Source organism: Xenopus tropicalis, chromosome 5 (genome assembly GCF_000004195.4).
Source record: "Xenopus tropicalis strain Nigerian chromosome 5, UCB_Xtro_10.0, whole genome shotgun sequence".
Lineage (NCBI taxonomy): Eukaryota > Metazoa > Chordata > Amphibia > Anura > Pipidae > Xenopus > Xenopus tropicalis.
The window spans coordinates 127,431,928-127,450,695 of NC_030681.2; the positions used below are offsets into that span (position 1 = coordinate 127,431,928).

Consider the following 18,768-nt stretch of genomic DNA (forward strand, 5'->3'; position numbering starts at 1 on the left):
ACTTACAAACCACTGGTTGGGGATCACTGCTGTAGGCTGTGGGCTGAGGCCCATGTGGCATTGGATCCAAGCACCTGCTGTGGATTACTTACCATTGTAATTATGCAGCTGGTAGTGGGCATTAAGACTGATGCATGTGCCAATAGCCTATAGAATATGATAAAAGATATTTTGTTGTCATCAATGATGCTCTGTGGCCTTCTACTATTCTGGGGAGACTTTCCATTACTGTTGTTGGATTTACTGTCATTCAGTTGCAAGGGCATTAGTGAGGTTGGGCACTGATGTTAGGCATCAGGCCTGGTTTATTTCCCCCACAGGTGTTCTGTTGGCTAGAAGTCAAGGCTCTGTACAGGTCAGTCAGGTCCCTTGCTCCCATCTAATCCCCCAACCAATTTTGTAAAAACCGTGCTTTGTGCATGGGGCATTATTGTGCTGAAATAATTTAGGGCCCTTTTCCCGTAGCTTTTGCCACAAAGTAGGAAGCACAGAACTGTCACAAATGTAACTGTATGCCTTAATGCTTTCACTGGAACCAGGGGCCTTACCTCAAACCGAGAACCGCCCCAGATCATTCTTCCTTTTTAGTCCAGTAGGTATTTTCCTGTCATGGGTCAGACTCTTGTGTCAGATTTCATAAATGCAGTTAATCACTCCAGTGGAGGCCCAATGGCCACTACCTTTACACCACTCCAGCTGACAACTGGCATCAGACATGGTGATGTTTGTTCGGCTCTGATCATGCATAAAACCCCACACACCCAACAAATAGTTCTTGTGCTGACATCGCTTCCAGAGACAGTCCAGAACTCAGCATTGAGAGTTCCAGCTAGGGACATGGCATTGGAGGACTGAGTGACCGGATATAGTGTAGCTTGGCATCACCTACCTGAGTTGTACAGTCATACCTGCAACATTAACAGCTTCTGATGCCATGCACCATAAATAAGGGTTACTATCTATAGCATTCCATTTATTTTCTGTCAATCACATAAAATGAATGGGCAATGAGAGTTAAAAACTTGGTTTGTACTTTAGTGTTACTACTCTGGAATCCTGGTGGAATGCTGGGCAAATTCCCCATGGACACAAAAGTCTGTTTAGTTATACTGTATGTCAGTGAGAAAATTCTGAGCAGCCTCTGTGCTCTCTTCAGACAGCCCCCTTTGTAGAGCTGAGCTTGTGGGCAAGAAGAAGTGAGAGCCTGAGAAGCTGAGAGAGGAGGCACAACTGAGATCTGCACAGAAGGCATCTGGGCAACCAATACAGAAACATCACAAGGGCCATAGTCGTGCCACAAGGACTACAGGTAATGCTAATGCTACCTGGGTTACCTATAACAACTCCAACAGACATGGTGCTGTAGTCATAGCAAGATAACTACCAGTCTGGACTAGTTTCCAAATATAACAAAATTATTGTGCATAAGTGTGTGATGCAACTGACATTGGTTTGGGTATTGCCTGTTTTTATATAAGTTTTACACAAAATCTGTTATGTCTGGGACTTTTTTAGTGCTGTACATCCTTTTAGCAATAGGGAGAAATACCATCTGTACCTCCATGCACTTCTACAGACACTCACCACTGCTGCAAATATAGCATCATACATGTTGTATATGGATAATATTACGGATCTAGATAGTTAAAGTGAGACAGACTTATATATTCAGGTTGTTGGTCTCTCATAGCTGGTAGTGGATTCCTAGGCTCCTCCAAAAGTAGTGATGCTTAGGTTCTCATCTGCTGTCATTCTACATGACTTACTGCCAATACACATTCACACCTGTGCTCATATATGTGTGCATGGCCACTACTACATTTTCTTTTTAGCAAATATTTCTATTGACAAACCCTGCACACTTTTGGCTTAGACACGTGTAACATCGAAAACACCTGCTGCGGGTTGCTTACAATGAAAAGAAATGCAGCAGGTAGGGGGCATCTAGACTGACGTGGAGCCCTTCAAATTTGCAGCAAAACTATTTGCAACTTTTTAATTTAATATCATCAGTAGGTTTGTGAATGTGCTCATTAACGTCTCATATTTCTAATAAAAAGCCAACAGTTCTGCCATGCCTTATGGCCGGCGATCTAGCTGCAGTGCCTTGCAAAAAGCCTTTCAGATCCTTGATCATTTCACTTTTGGGAATAAGAAGAAATAGAAATCTTGTTCTCTGTGATGTTTTAATTCAAGGCAGTGAAACTAACGCCTTTTTTTAATGTGGCATTGTTTTGTTGGAAAAACAAACAACTCTGCAGCAGTTGTAAAATGAATTATGAAAACTATATTTGGTAAGAAAAGTACCCATCACTGTAATGGAACATTAATAGGTATGGGGCAAGTTATCCAGAGTCTATCTGTAATTTGGATCTCCATACCTTAAAGGGGAAGGAAAGGCAAAGTCACTTGGGGGTGCCAAAATGTTAGGCACCCCCAAGTGACTTTAACCGCTTACCTTGTACCCCGGGCTGGTGGAGAAAATAGCACCAGCCCGGGGTACCTGGAGCGCAGCACTTCCTCCTTCCGCCTTCCACTTCCTAAACTGCCGGTGGCCGGGCATGCACAGTAGAGCGAAAAAGCCGACTTAAATGTTTAAGTTCGGCTTTTCACTCTACTGCGCATGCGCGCGCAGCGAAGCCGGAAGGAGGAAGCGCCGGCAGCTACCCCGGGCTGGTGCTGTTCTCTCCTGACAGCGGCACCAGCCCGGGGTAAAAGGTAGGCGGTTAAAGTCACTTGGGGGTGCCTAACATTTTGGCACCCCCAAGTGACTTTACCTTTCTTTTTCCTTTAAGCCCACTAAAAATGATTTAAACGTTATATAAACCCAATAGGATTGTTTAGTCACCAATAAGGATTTATTCTAACATAGTTGGGATCAAGTACAAGGTACTGTTTCATTATTACAGAGGAAAAAGAAAATCATTTTTAAAAATCTGAATTATCTGGTTAAAATGGAATCTGTGGGAGATTGATTCTCTTGTAATTCTGAGCTTTCTGGATAACAGATTCTATACCTGAATGTGAAAAATATGCAGGATCAACGGTTCCCAAAAACCATCAATGATCCCAAATTCCTGGCACCTATTGACGGGTCTGAGACACAGCATCTGAACCCAGATAGAGGCTCTTAATGCATAAAGTCTTAAAATAACTCTAACCCCAGGTGTTGTTCAATAATCCAACTGTTGCAGTAACACCTCATTTTGTCTGATTCTGTGGCCATCTGTTTGCTAAAACCTGCTTGATCTTATGAATATTTGCTGGGTAACCACACATGTGTTTACTATGGTTTGTCCAGCAATATGTTGCTATAAATCATATATACAGGTATGGGATCCCTTATCCGGAAACCCATTATCCAGAAGGCTCGGAATTACGGAAAGCCTGTCTCCCATAGACTCCATTTTATTCAAATAATTCAGAATTTTAAAACTGATTTCCTTTTTCTCTGTAGTAATAAAATAGTACCTTGTAATTGATCCCAACTAAGATATAAATAATCCTTATTTGATGCAAAACAATCCTATTGGGTTTAATGAATGTTTAATTGATTTTTTAGTAGACTTAAGGTATGGAGATCCAAATTACGGAAAGACCCCTTATCCGGAATACCATTGGTCCCGAGCATTCTGGATAACAGGTCCTATACCTGTACTGTATATTGAATTAGTTATAGAAAAGCCCCTATATGACCCTCACATCAGAAATGCATAAAAATAAAAAAATAAGCAGTTTAAGATGGTTGCATCACTTTAACAGATGTTTTTATGGTTATTATCTTGCCGACTATAGGTCATTTGTTGGGAAATACTAGCAGAACAATCATGAAGCTGCTTCTTATTGGATTATGTTTCTCGTGTGTTTTACTTGGCACATTTATTGGTAAGTCATGCATTTTTTATATTAAAGTGTCATATTGTTTTTACTGTAATCCAATACTTTCTATTATTAATTCTATTATTCACTGTACAAATTTGATGGTTCATGGCTAACTAAAAAAAAAGGAGTCAGAGGAAAGGGGACATCAGGTAAGGGATATATATATATATATATATATATATATATATATATATAAAACAACTCTGATGTGTTTTTTATTTGCATTTGGCTTCATGTGTTAGCCATGCCACCACATTAAATATGTAAGCAGCTGGGTTTCTATAAGTAGTGGCACTTGGTAGCAAGCTGCTAGGCAGAGCTCAATTAGGGTGAATGTGTATATGTGTGTATCTAATGCAAGTATACTGAAATGCTGAAGGCACTCATAAGCATTTTTTTTAGTTGGTCAGTGTTTCAGTGTTACATTACGGTTCGGGCAAGTAGTACACTGAATAACCATGTCAGAGATATCAGGACCTTGACCCTTACATTTTGCAAAGTGCCTAGAGGCATGAGCTTTCTAAGACAATAAGGCTCATTTATGACCGCAGTTGCAATTGCACAGATGCAGTCAATATGAGTACTTGCAAAACATTTGGAACAAGAGGAGGGACAGATGCACCGCCATTGAGCACAACTTTAAGGAGTGGTTGCACTGGTGTCATGTGCAAAATGAATTTACTCCATGAATTTTCAGTGCAATTAAATCCAATAATACAAATGACGCTACTTCCCCTGGCTGAAATTATAGCTTGGAAAAAACCATGGCAACTTGCATCCTCCGCCACACCTTGCACACTGAACTTGCATTAGTAAACTGACCCTTTGTGATACAGGTATTGGACCTATTATCCAGAATGCTCAGGACCTGGGGTTTTCCGGATAAGGAGTCTTTATGTAATTTGGATCTCCATAATAATGGAACTCATACCTGGATATGATACTGACATGATTTTAGATACAAATGGGTAATATCATAGATACATAAAAACGTAAACAGAAATGCTATATTTTGGATACCTTATGACATTTCTACAAATATCTGCAAGTTCAGGTTAATTGATTTGTAAAGATAATATGAGAAAAATAGCAAGACTTTAGTATTATATGATTAGGAAAAAGGTTTCTGTGCATGTGCTAGTGTTTCCTTACTGGTTCTGTCCATGTGTATCCGTTGGGTCAGTACTCTCCCAGCCTGAGCTTCATACCTTCCCTATTCTGTGAATGTGTATGAGCTGGCTGGGAATGCTGCTCCCATGTGACCAACGAGTGCCACGCAGTCAGTAGACACAGGGCCCTATTATGTTCGGCCCAGACCTGGGCTATTAAGAATTCCTGCTGACTTGAGGATTCAGCTCACACTTTGTGCAATGAAGGTATCCATTGTCTGAAATCAGGCTTCACTCACGAAAGTTTGTTTTTTTTCAGATGCCAGACCAGTGTATGGAGAGGAAGGTAAAAAAGCTTTTAATATTTTGTTTTGGTTCATTGGAGGGTTATGGAATATTAGCCTTTACAGTTTTGAAACATATTAAATAAGAAATGTGCCAACATATCCATTCTAAAAGTATTTACTTACTGTATAAATGATTGCTGGCTTGTCTGTAAACATTAGAAAGTTCAGAATCACCCTATTTGGTCTTTGGGCTGCTTTGTGGGCCAACCCCACACTTTGGGTACCCCTGCATGAAAGGTTCACATTTCACATATTTAACTCTTTGTTGGTTTATTTTGCTTCTGCCAGCGTTTTTTTTTTTTGTTTGTTTTCTCTCAAAAGTTAGACAAGAAACTTCCCAGGCATCAGTGTAATCCATGAAAATAACCCTCCTGGGTAGAATATCATTAGTTCATCAAGTTCAACCCTTTCTAGTAAACCCAGCACACACAACCTATACTTAACAATCCATACTATCACATACATAAAGTATATATACAACATTAATACTGTAGATATTAGTATCACAATAGCCTTGGATACTATGCTTGTTCAAGAACTCATCCAGGCCCCTATTAAAGGCATTAACAGAATCTACTAAGTCTGAATAAGGATGGACCAAAAAATGTTGTGATTTTCTCAAAGGAATTCCTCATCTTTGAGTTAACTGTAGTTAACTTAGAGTGACCCCCAACTAGGGACTTGTGTCCAACATGTTACTAACTCCCCCCCTTCTTTTTTTGTTGCTCCCAGTGGGCTGAAAGCCGGTGCCCATTTTTACATTTCTGGCTTGGAGAGAAGTTTTGGAAGCCCAGAGACACAGCTTTACTTCAAGCAGAGCCTCCTGCAGGCCAGTAGTCCATATAGGGCTACCGAATAGCCAATCACAGCCCTTATTTGACATCCCCAAAGCACTTTTAACATCTGTGTGGCTCACAAGTAAAAAAGGTTTGGGATCCCTAAGAGTAATAATCTATAACATACTAAATGTTAACTTAAAGGTGAACCACCCTAAGTCATGCCATATTTAGAATTTGGATTCGGTTCAGCCAGGCATTTGGATTTGGCCAAATTCTACTGAAAAAGGCCCAGATCTGGCCGACTCCCAAACCGAATCCTGAGTCGTTGCATCTCAATTTTTATTCTGATGGCAGTATGGGTTGAAATAATCTGCACATACACTATGGGGCCTATTTATTATGCCGTGTAAAATAAAATTTGCCGAAAAAACGGTGTAAAAATCTGTGTAAAATAAATGGAGAGGTTTGCCATCCAAACGCCAGATATTATGCTGTTATTTTACGTAAATTACGGCAGAAGAAAAAACGTGTAACGAAATTATGCTGATTTAACTTTGTTTTTTACACAGCGAAGCCTGTCGATGTGCGGCAAATTTTGACGCCGTGTTTTGCACAGCATAATAAATCTGCCCCAATGTGTGCTAAAAACAGTCTCACAATTCCTCAGCAATCCCCAGATTGTCAGAAGAGACTGCTACTCTTTACAGAATGCCAAGGATGCTGCAAATACCTTACCTACAATGCTCAATAAATGAACAAAATGCCATTTCTGCCCTGATTATTATCAGTGTGTCTGTGGTCAGTTGCATTAGGGACTTGCTGCCCATCGATATCACAGTTAATCACTAAATGAGATTTTATCTGCAGAACCTGTCCCCGGATATTGATCCTGAGATGAGTCTGATTAATGATCCAGGGAATAATCTGCTGGAGACAGAGAAATATTTACTTTCCCCATGTGGATGAATTAGCCAATTTATTGGGTTTTTAATTCTCTGTTTATCTTCCTCTGCATCGGTATAAAAAGGCTCATTGTAAGGATGAACTTCACAAACTCCTGTTTTCCTACAGTCTTAGCCTGGGTGTTTTTAAGTAACCAATCATTTATGCACAACTGAATATTTTTGCAATTTTCATATATAAAACCTTCTGGTAGCACTTACCTACAAACATAACATTATTCAAACAGTATGTGAGCCAAGGCTCCAGTGGAAACAGATTAGTCCCTTGTCTATAGTTTAGTCAGATTTGCACGCCGCATTCATTCTAACATTACCATCTTTTTCTTTGCAGGTCCTTATGAGGAGGCCCCTGCTCATCCTTACTGGCCCTACTCCACATCAGATTTCTGGCAGTATGTGGAGCATTTCCGCTCCCTGGGTGCATATGACAAGATAAATGATATGGCTCGCACCTTCTTTGCTCACTACCCTATTGGGGATACCCTTGGATACACTAGCCGGAACGAAGATGAATAGATGCATGTTATTCACCATGCTTATGCACACATACTTTAATGTACATACAGAGCACACACGATATATAGCTCGGGGGACCAATGCCATGGATGGGAAGTGATGAATACCCAAGCTCACCTACAAGCCTAAAATGCACCATCCCACTTATCCTGAGCATACCAGCTGGCTTTAAGGTTTCGGAGCCAAGCTTACTATTTTATAAATATTTGTTTGCTTTTACCCTTCAGAATAAAAACAATATATTTTGTAATATGCAGAGACTTGTTGGAGAAGAAGCATTGCAGCCATGTATTTTATAGCAATAAAAATGCTTTGGAAAGAAATTAACCTTATAACGGTGTGTTTTGTGGAACTGGCTCTTTATAACTCTTATAACAGTATAAATGATAGGATTATATATTACAGTTTAAACCTTTGCAGGTCATTGATATTCAGGTTATGATTATTTTACTGAACTGAAAGCTTTACAGTTGCTTTGTATAGAGCTTATATGTTGTTTATATACTGTATATCTCAGTGATCAAATGGCTGCAGCTGAGGCCTGAAGGGATTACAGAAATCTATAATGGCTCATATATATATATATATATATATATATATGGATTTATTTGACTTCCTTGTAATTTACGTAACCAAACAGTATTAGAGGTCTTTCTAGTGTTGTATTTGATCTATGCCTTCTGAAAAAGATCTTCCAATTCACATTGAGGAGAAACAAGAAGGCAGTTAGAAGGCAACACAAATAGTTTCAAGGGGCAGAAGTTCATGTAGAAGTCAATGGTAGATGTCCCTTTTACAACTGATCTTTGTTTGCTTCATGATTTTAGAGTTTTGCTGGGTTTTTTATGCTGGCTTTTATACAAAACAAAAAAGTTGGGTTTTCATTCAGCAAACGAAAAAGTCACAATTTTGCACATCTTCCATGTCTTTTTTCATTTGTGCTTTGTCAATTAGAGAAACTTTTGATAAATTACTCACAATTGTGAAATGGGTTTAGTCATGGTTTACAAAAACTATAAAACCATAAAAATACAAATTTTAATAAACCCCCCCATGTTTTTCCATTGGCGATTTACATTAGTCAGAGGTTTGTCACCTACAGGAGTTTAAGTGTGGGGCAACTAATCTTGTTTGTCCCTGGCCTTATGGTGATTTAGTGTTTGTAGTCATTTCCATGGCCTGGTATGAAACTGCTTGTCAGGCAACTGTGGCATCTCCACTTCATTTAAGGCCTTGAGACAACTAAGTCAGCAATGGAGCAAGTAAAAATTGCCTTGTCTGACAATGTCCTAAAAGGCTTAGAATAATAGTTACCCCCCCCCCACCCTGTGGTCAATATCTCAGTGATAAAATCATCTAATATATAAGAATATCAATATAATCCATGCCTATTATTTCCTGACACAGACAGATTTCTTCCTGCCTGCGACAAATCTCCTCTCAAGGCAACTTCCGCGACTCAGGGAAATTGCGGTGCCGCGTATGCCATCCACGGCGATTTACATTTTCGCCAGTGGGATGACATTTTGGGGAGATTAGTCGCCTGCGTCAAGGAAGATTTGTCGCGGGCGACTAATCTCCCCGTGTGCCAGAGCCCTTATACTAGTATTCCTTAAATTAAAGTGTATTTTTTCCAACGTTAATGAATTTGTATAGGTTGGCCAGGTTTATCTATTAAGACTGTTGATCAGAAATATGGTAATAACCAACCCACCCCTGAGGTTCCCTCTCATATTCTCTCAATTTTCTCAGATCAAGCATATAATTAAAGGAGACATATCCTATAAAAAATTATGAATGTACCAGTGAATTATACTCCTCTAGATATAGAAGGATTGTGCTTAAAAAGTTGTGTTTCAGACTGATTTATTGAGAAATTCCACAAAGACCCCACTAGCCCCGCCCATCTGTTCCACTTCCTGCTGGCTGAATTCTCTGGATGAGCTGGGGGGCCGGCGGCCCTCAGTACACTGCACTGTAGGATAGGAACCAATCAGCAGCTAGGCTGACCTGATAGGGAACAGAAGCCTGTCTTTGCTTGTGTGAGTACAGGGCTGTGATTGGCTATCCCCCTCCTACTGTGTTTCTGGCAGGGACCGTTAGGACACGCCCACTCTTCATTTCACACTGGACGGAGAAGTGAGAGGATCTATAGGGAGCTCCAATAAAGGGGCCATTGTTATCGATAGGATTAATTTTGAGCACAAATGGAAACCAGCACCGTATATTATTCATAATTGCCTACAAAATTAGGGTTTTCCCATTTATCCAATATGTCTCCTTTAAGAAATTGTTATTCTTTGGGCTGACTCATTTTTAAATAAAATAATGGATTTGTTGCTGTTGCTTATCAAGGACACTTGGAAACATATCACCCAGTTTATTGAAAGGCGAGAACAAAGAATGAATCTACACGGTTAAGACACAAATGTATGCTGACATGTAGAGCTACACACTGTATCACATGTGCATCTGTCAGTGACTCCTGTCTGAAGTTTGTCAAGATGCAGCAGAAGGAGACAATTTTTAAGCCAAATTAAGTTGCTAAAAATAGACCATTCTATAATATACTAAAAGTTGAATTAATTATGAAATAACTCTTTAAAGGAATAGTGTAAACAAAATATAAGTATTTAATTATAAACCTGGGTTTCTAACCTGTTAGGACTAAAAAAAATGGACGCTTTTGCTATTAAGTATAAATCGCCAGCCATGGTCCCCTTTCATACAGTAAAACTTCCCTTTGCATTAAAGTGGACCTGTCACCCAGACATGAAAAGCTGTATAATAAAAACCCTTTTCAAATTAAACATGAAACCCAAAATCATTTGTTTATTACCACATCCATACCCATTATAAAAGCATTTAAGAATCCCAGCTGTCAATCATATATTGCCAGTTACTTTCACTTTGAATTCAGAACTTCTTAGATGTTGCTGCCCTCCTCACATTCCTCCTCCTTCCTAACCATGTAATTTTGTAACCAGTGCATGGATATGGGCATCGGGTTCCCCCCACACTGGCACAGAAATAAGATTTTAGCAGGATGCAATGCCTGCTTTGATAACAAAACACCACAAAATGGCCCCTGCCTACTTGCTGCAATTGTAAATTCCAATACTGAAGAAAATAAGATTTGAATAATTTATATGGTGTAAGTAAAGTTTACTTTGCTTGACAAACACAATAGAAAACAATTTAGAATTATTTCTTAAGGTGACAGGTCCCCTTTAATATCACAGATCTAAAATTTTAAAAATAAATAAAAACCATTAATTCTAAGCCAAATCCTGGGTAGTGTAGCCTATTTTAGACTTAATCCAGGTCTATCAACAATTTATTGTTGCCCTTTGGGCAAGGGTAAATTTATTTTCTGATACTAAAAAAACACAGCAGTCCTCTTTATACCAGCAACTGAGGAAATACAGTTGTTTCACAAGCCACAAAACAGCCTTAACTAACAATTATGATGCAGGGAACATGGGAATGCCCCTCTGGCCCTCCTTTATGATATAGTGGTCCCTGAAGGACAATATTAATATTTAGCAGGTCACAATGAATGTACTGAAGTCACTGTAATCTGGTAAAATAGTGAAATAGTCTATCAATACACCCCTCCTACCCTACAAAGGCTGACACCTATACCCACTAAGATAGGCACTATAATCAAAATAAACCTAGGTTATGGCCAGTTTTTTGTGTAAGGAAGGAAGGCTGTAAGTGTAACCAACAGAGCTGCCAGGAACAAGAGGTAACTAGCTTCCTGCTATGGAACGCTTTATGTGTAAGCTGAGCAACCTATTAGTGAATTACTATATGACTATGCATATTGTGTATTTTCCCACACAGCTAAGGATCCATAGATGCATGGGGTGAATGCCCAATAACATCATAGAAAATGAGAGCTGTGTCACCCAAACGGTAGTTCAATATCAGCTTATGAGACATATTTTGTACAGTGCCAGTTTATACTATATTTTTTACACTCCAGGTGCCATTTAGCACATCCATAGGAAAGTCTGTCTAAAGCCTACGGCTGCCGGCTAGCCCAGTGTAAGCAAACGGGGATCCTACCCAAAGAGAGAAATTATAAGGTAAACCCTTTCACCAGACAGAAAAGCAGACAGGGCATTCATATTGTTTTATATTCACACATGCAGTGAGTCACTTCTATACACAGCCTTCCACCAACACAAGTCAAATCCACCCACTGCGCTACCGCCTTCCCTGCCTAGTAGAACTCGCCAACCCGCTTATTGCGCTTCCCCGTCCCTCTCTGTCACTTCCGCCCTACTAGCGTCACGTACGTCACATCACGTGGTGTGCGTGTATAAGCCTGTGCGCTGTACCGTCCGGCAGTGAGCGGTTCTACTAAACTACTGCTACAGTGGAAGTGGCGAAATGAAGCCGGCTGTGGACGAGATGTTCCCAGAGGGAGCTGGCCCTTATGTGGATTTAGATGAGGTGACGTAGGAGCGGCAGTGCGCATTACTATCCCGCTAGGGGCTTGTGGCGGAGTACAAATAGCGCAGATTTTTAGTGAGTGCGTTTGTAGGACCATAAAGATGTGCGCGGTGTTAGTGTGAATAGCTTTATGTGGGTACACAAACTGTGATTATGATATCATTTAGTACGGGGAAGAACCCATATAGCAATTGACTTCATAGACTTATGCGCTTGATCAGAAATCGGCTTTTTGTGCGCAAAAAATCCAAATGCACAAATGCTCCATGTCTCTGGCCCACAGGAGGAAACATGGAGCCAGAAACATGGAGCAGGTTAGTGCATAGAGATCCCACAGGGCCAGAGACATGGAGCAGGTTAGTGCATAGAGATCCCACAGGGCCAGAAACATGGAGCAGGTTAGTGCATAGAGATCCCACAGGGCCAGAAACATGGAGCAGGTTAGTGCATAGAGATCCCACAGGGCCAGAGACATGGAGCAGGTTAGTGCATAGAGATCCCACAGGGCCAGAGGGATGGAGCAGGTTAGTGCATAGAGATCCCACAGGGCCAGAGACATGGAGCAGGTTAGTGCATAGAGATCCCACAGGGCCAGAAACATGGAGCAGGTTAGTGCATAGAGATCCCACAGGGCCAGAGACATGGAGCAGGTTAGTGCATAGAGATCCCACAGGGCCAGAAACATGGAGCAGGTTAGTGCATAGAGATCCCACAGGGCCAGAGGGATGGAGCAGGTTAGTGCATAGAGATCCCACAGGGCCAGAGACATGGAGCAGGTTAGTGCATAGAGATCCCACAGGGCCAGAAACATGGAGCAGGTTAGTGCATAGAGATCCCACAGGGCCAGAGACATGGAGCAGGTTAGTGCATAGAGATCCCACAGGGCCAGAAACATGGAGCAGGTTAGTGCATAGAGATCCCACAGGGCCAGAGACATGGAGCAGGTTAGTGCATAGAGATCCCACAGGGCCAGAGACATGGAGCAGGTTAGTGCATAGAGATCCCACAGGGCCAGAGACATGGAGCAGGTTAGTGCATAGAGATCCCACAGGGCCAGAAACATGGAGCAGGTTAGTGCATAGAGATCCCACAGGGCCAGAGACATGGAGCAGGTTAGTGCATAGAGATCCCACAGGGCCAGTAACATGGAGCAGGTTAGTGCATAGAGATCCCACAGGGCCAGAGACATGGAGCAGGTTAGTGCATAGAGATCCCACAGGGCCAGAGACATGGAGCAGGTTAGTGCATAGAGATCCCACAGGGCCAGAAACATGGAGCAGGTTAGTGCATAGAGATCCCACAGGGCCAGAGACATGGAGCAGGTTAGTGCATAGAGATCCCACAGGGCCAGAGACATGGAGCAGGTTAGTGCATAGAGATCCCACAGGGCCAGAGACATGGAGCAGGTTAGTGCATAGAGATCCCACAGGGCCAGAGACATGGAGCAGGTTAGTGCATAGAGATCCCACAGGGCCAGAGACATGGAGCAGGTTAGTGCATAGAGATCCCACAGGGCCAGAGACATGGAGCAGGTTAGTGCATAGAGATCCCACAGGGCCAGAGACATGGAGCAGGTTAGTGCATAGAGATCCCACAGGGCCAGAGACATGGAGCAGGTTAGTGCATAGAGATCCCACAGGGCCAGAAACATGGAGCAGGTTAGTGCATAGAGATCCCACAGGGCCAGTAACATGGAGCAGGTTAGTGCATAGAGATCCCACAGGGCCAGAAACATGGAGCAGGTTAGTGCATAGAGATCCCACAGGGCCAGTAACATGGAGCAGGTTAGTGCATAGAGATCCCACAGGGCCAGAAACATGGAGCAGGTTAGTGCATAGAGATCCCACAGGGCCAGAAACATGGAGCAGGTTAGTGCATAGAGATCCCACAGGGCCAGAGGGATGGAGCAGGTTAGTGCATAGAGATCCCACAGGGCCAGAGGGATGGAGCAGGTTAGTGCATAGAGATCCCACAGGGCCAGAAACATGGAGCAGGTTAGTGCATAGAGATCCCACAGGGCCAGAGGGATGGAGCAGGTTAGTGCATAGAGATCCCACAGGGCCAGAGGGATGGAGCAGGTTAGTGCATAGAGATCCCACAGGGCCAGAAACATGGAGCAGGTTAGTGCATAGAGATCCCACAGGGCCAGAGGGATGGAGCAGGTTAGTGCATAGAGATCCCACAGGGCCAGAAACATGGAGCAGGTTAGTGCATAGAGATCCCACAGGGCCAGAGACATGGAGCAGGTTAGTGCATAGAGATCCCACAGGGCCAGAGACATGGAGCAGGTTAGTGCATAGAGATCCCACAGGGCCAGAGACATGGAGCAGGTTAGTGCATAGAGATCCCACAGGGCCAGAGACATGGAGCAGGTTAGTGCATAGAGATCCCACAGGGCCAGAGACATGGAGCAGGTTAGTGCATAGAGATCCCACAGGGCCAGAAACATGGAGCAGGTTAGTGCATAGAGATCCCACAGGGCCAGTAACATGGAGCAGGTTAGTGCATAGAGATCCCACAGGGCCAGAAACATGGAGCAGGTTAGTGCATAGAGATCCCACAGGGCCAGTAACATGGAGCAGGTTAGTGCATAGAGATCCCACAGGGCCAGAAACATGGAGCAGGTTAGTGCATAGAGATCCCACAGGGCCAGAAACATGGAGCAGGTTAGTGCATAGAGATCCCACAGGGCCAGAGGGATGGAGCAGGTTAGTGCATAGAGATCCCACAGGGCCAGAGGGATGGAGCAGGTTAGTGCATAGAGATCCCACAGGGCCAGAAACATGGAGCAGGTTAGTGCATAGAGATCCCACAGGGCCAGAGGGATGGAGCAGGTTAGTGCATAGAGATCCCACAGGGCCAGAAACATGGAGCAGGTTAGTGCATAGAGATCCCACAGGGCCAGAGGGATGGAGCAGGTTAGTGCATAGAGATCCCACAGGGCCAGAAACATGGAGCAGGTTAGTGCATAGAGATCCCACAGGGCCAGAGACATGGAGCAGGTTAGTGCATAGAGATCCCACAGGGCCAGAGACATGGAGCAGGTTAGTGCATAGAGATCCCACAGGGCCAGAGACATGGAGCAAGTTAGTGCATAGAGATCCCACAGGGCTAGAGACATGGAGCAGGTTAGTGCATAGAGATCCACAGGGCCAGAAACATGGAGCAGGTTAGTGCATAGAGATCCCACAGAGACACAAACATGGAGCAGGTTAGTGCATAGAGATCCCACAGGGCCAGAGACATGGAGCAGGTTAGTGCATAGAGATCCCACAGGGCCAGAAACATGGAGCAGGTTAGTGCATAGAGATCCCACAGAGACACAAACATGGAGCAGGTTAGTGCATAGAGATCCCACAGGGCCAGAGACATGGAGCAGGTTAGTGCATAGAGATCCCACAGAGACACAAACATGGAGCAGGTTAGTGCATAGAGATCCCACAGGGCCAGAGGGATGGAGCAGGTTAGTGCATAGAGATCCCACAGGGCCAGAGGGATGGAGCAGGTTAGTGCATAGAGATCCCACAGGGCCAGAAACATGGAGCAGGTTAGTGCATAGAGATCCCACAGGGCCAGAGGGATGGAGCAGGTTAGTGCATAGAGATCCCACAGGGCCAGAAACATGGAGCAGGTTAGTGCATAGAGATCCCACAGGGCCAGAGACATGGAGCAGGTTAGTGCATAGAGATCCCACAGGGCCAGAGACATGGAGCAGGTTAGTGCATAGAGATCCCACAGGGCCAGAGACATGGAGCAAGTTAGTGCATAGAGATCCCACAGGGCTAGAGACATGGAGCAGGTTAGTGCATAGAGATCCCACAGGGCCAGAAACATGGAGCAGGTTAGTGCATAGAGATCCCACAGAGACACAAACATGGAGCAGGTTAGTGCATAGAGATCCCACAGGGCCAGAGACATGGAGCAGGTTAGTGCATAGAGATCCCACAGGGCCAGAAACATGGAGCAGGTTAGTGCATAGAGATCCCACAGAGACACAAACATGGAGCAGGTTAGTGCATAGAGATCCCACAGGGCCAGAGACATGGAGCAGGTTAGTGCATAGAGATCCCACAGAGACACAAACATGGAGCAGGTTAGTGCATAGAGATCCCACAGGGCCAGAGACAAGGAGCAGGTTAGTGCATAGAGATCCCACAGGGCCAGAAACATGGAGCAGGTTAGTGCATAGAGATCCCACAGAGACACAAACATGGAGCAGGTTAGTGCATAGAGATCCCACAGGGCCAGAGACAAGGAGCAGGTTAGTGCATAGAGATCCCACAGGGCCAGAAACATGGAGCAGGTTAGTGCATAGAGATCTGAAACTGCTCTAACCCGACTAACAAATGACCTCCTTTCGGCTAAAGCCAAAAAACACTACTCGCTACTAATACTTCTCGATCTCTCTGCTGCTTTTGACACTGTGGATCACCCTCTTCTCCTCCAGACTCTCCGCTCTCTTGGCCTTCGTGACACTGCCTTATCCTGGTTTTCATCTTATCTCTCAGATCGATCCTTCAGTGTCTCTTACAATGGGGAATCATCTTCTCCCTTGCCTCTTTCTTTCGGGGTTCCTCAAGGCTCTGTCCTGGGCCCCTTAATATTTTCTCTCTATACCTCCTCACTTGGCAAACTAATCAGTTCTTTTGGCTTTCAGTACCACCTCTATGCTGACGATACTCAGATCTATCTTTCCTCTCCTGATCTCAACCCAGAGCTTCAAACTTGCGTCTCTTCCTGCCTGTCCGCTATCTCCACTTGGATGTCCCAACGTTACCTTAAATTAAACCTCTCTAAAACTGAACTGGTTCTCTTTCCCCCATCCAACGCCCACATTGTTCCCGAGGTATCAATTCTACCATTACCCCATCTTCCCAGGCCCTTGGGGTTATCCTTGATTCTGCCCTGTCCTTCACTCCTCATATCCAATCGCTTATCAAATCATGTCACTTTCACCTAAGAAAAATCTCCCAAATCCATGCCAAGTTACTAGTGAGATTCCATACTTACGGCAGCATACAGTTTAATTCAGTAGTCTCTGTTTATTTTCCCCTTACAGGCAGGCGGAAGTACAGGCCTTTTAATGGATTTGGCAGCAAATGAAAAGGCGGTGCATGCAGATTTCTTTAATGGTGAGTGTACATTTGTAAGGCCGGTGTAGTTTTCTAATGCCACATTGGCGCAACAGAACAACCAAAAGACTTTATTTATGCCCTTTCTTTCAGATTTTGAAGATCTCTTTGATGATGAGGATATCCAGTAATATCCCAGACTGTTTACTGTGAAATGCCTCTCACTGCTTGTGCCCCATCTATGGGAAAATGTATAATTTTTTTGTATTTATAGCTGTAAATAAAATGTCCTAGTGAAATCTTGTTTCGGTTGTAAATACTTGTGCTAAACTGCTAATATTTTATTTGTATAAGCTGAAACTGCGGCCTGATATTGGCAATTTAATGGAAAGTGGAAAGAGGTGGAATTCAAGTGCACTGCCTGAAAGGCAACAAGACTTGAGAGAGCACACAAGGCCCGAAACATGTTGTGTAAGGTAGTCTGCAATAAAGCTTAAAGTGATACTGACACCAAAAAACTACTCATATTAATTTAATGTACATAAAGTTTCCTATAGGTCATGTTTGCCATTTTTCACAAAACTTTGGGAGATCAGATTGGTAATGTAAAAGCATCAGACCAATGCTCTTAAGGCAAAATTATAAATAGCATGAACAAACAATATTACCGTGTTTCCCTGAAAATAAGACACTGTCTTATTTTTTTAAGCTCCAAAATATGCACTAGGTCTTATTTTCAGGGGATGTCTTATTTTTCCATGAAGAAGAATACAGTACACATTTATTCCATCGTTTGAGCGAGATTTATCGCCCAGCCCTAGGTGGGTGTCTTATTTTTGGGGGGTGCCTTATTTCCGAGGGGGGTTAAAAATCTGGGGGGGTGCCTTACTTTCGGAGGATGTCCTATTTTCGGGGAAACGGTATGATACATGTAAAAAAAAAAAAAAAAAAGTTTAATTTCTGGTGTCAGTATCTCTTTCGTAACAGCAGTTATTCTGCCTAAAGAGCGCTCTCCTCTATTCTACATATTAATGGAAAGTGGCTCTGTCCTTTACCCAGGGGAAAATGTGGGCTAATTTCCAGGTGCATACATATCAGAACTGCAGAGAGGGCTCTCACCACACACCTCTCTTAACAGACAAGGTGCACATCTCGCAGTGCTCACTATGCACTGTACCAACCAATTGCAACACAGTGGAGGTGCACCCTTGACAAACAAATCAAAGAAGAATCACAAAAAAATAAAGGTTTATTGTTTTACAGCCTGTTTCATGTAACACAATAAATCAAGTTATTTTGTTTTTGTAAGTACTGAGAGTGCAGGGTTTCTGTTTTTAATTATTGTACTTTCACTGGCACCCAGGCATGCCCTCACCATACATTTAAGAGTAAATATAACATGTCCATTGTCTATCAATATTAGTCAAAATGAAAACAGGTTCTGGACCAGGTTATTGTTATATATTAATGTAAAATAGGGGAAAATGGAATGGGAAACAGGAACTCTCCTCTTAATAAATGTCTTAGGGGTATGGTGTACCAAAATTGTATAAAGTAGACAAAGACAGCCCCACTATATGTTTTCCGTCTAGAATCCTTGAGGTTTGCAGCTTTGTAGGTTAAATCAGTTTTTTACC

General features: G+C 42.9%; 2 protein-coding genes across 2 annotated transcripts; both read left to right on the forward strand.

Moving 5' to 3' along the window:
* Nucleotides 1-1,130: 1,130 nt before the first annotated feature.
* Nucleotides 1,131-7,918, forward strand: otos (otospiralin). The gene is given in 4 exon segments (NM_001171638.1): nucleotides 1,131-1,309; nucleotides 3,796-3,885; nucleotides 5,311-5,337; nucleotides 7,411-7,918. Coding segments are annotated over 3 exon segments (270 nt in total). The 5' UTR covers nucleotides 1,131-1,309; nucleotides 3,796-3,827; the 3' UTR covers nucleotides 7,596-7,918.
* Nucleotides 7,919-11,905: 3,987 nt separating this feature from the next.
* Nucleotides 11,906-17,649, forward strand: cops9 (COP9 signalosome subunit 9). Its single transcript, NM_001005143.1, is given in 3 exon segments — nucleotides 11,906-12,059; nucleotides 17,119-17,191; nucleotides 17,285-17,649. Coding segments are annotated over 3 exon segments (174 nt in total). The 5' UTR covers nucleotides 11,906-11,996; the 3' UTR covers nucleotides 17,323-17,649.
* The last annotated feature ends 1,119 nt before the right edge of the window (nucleotides 17,650-18,768 follow it).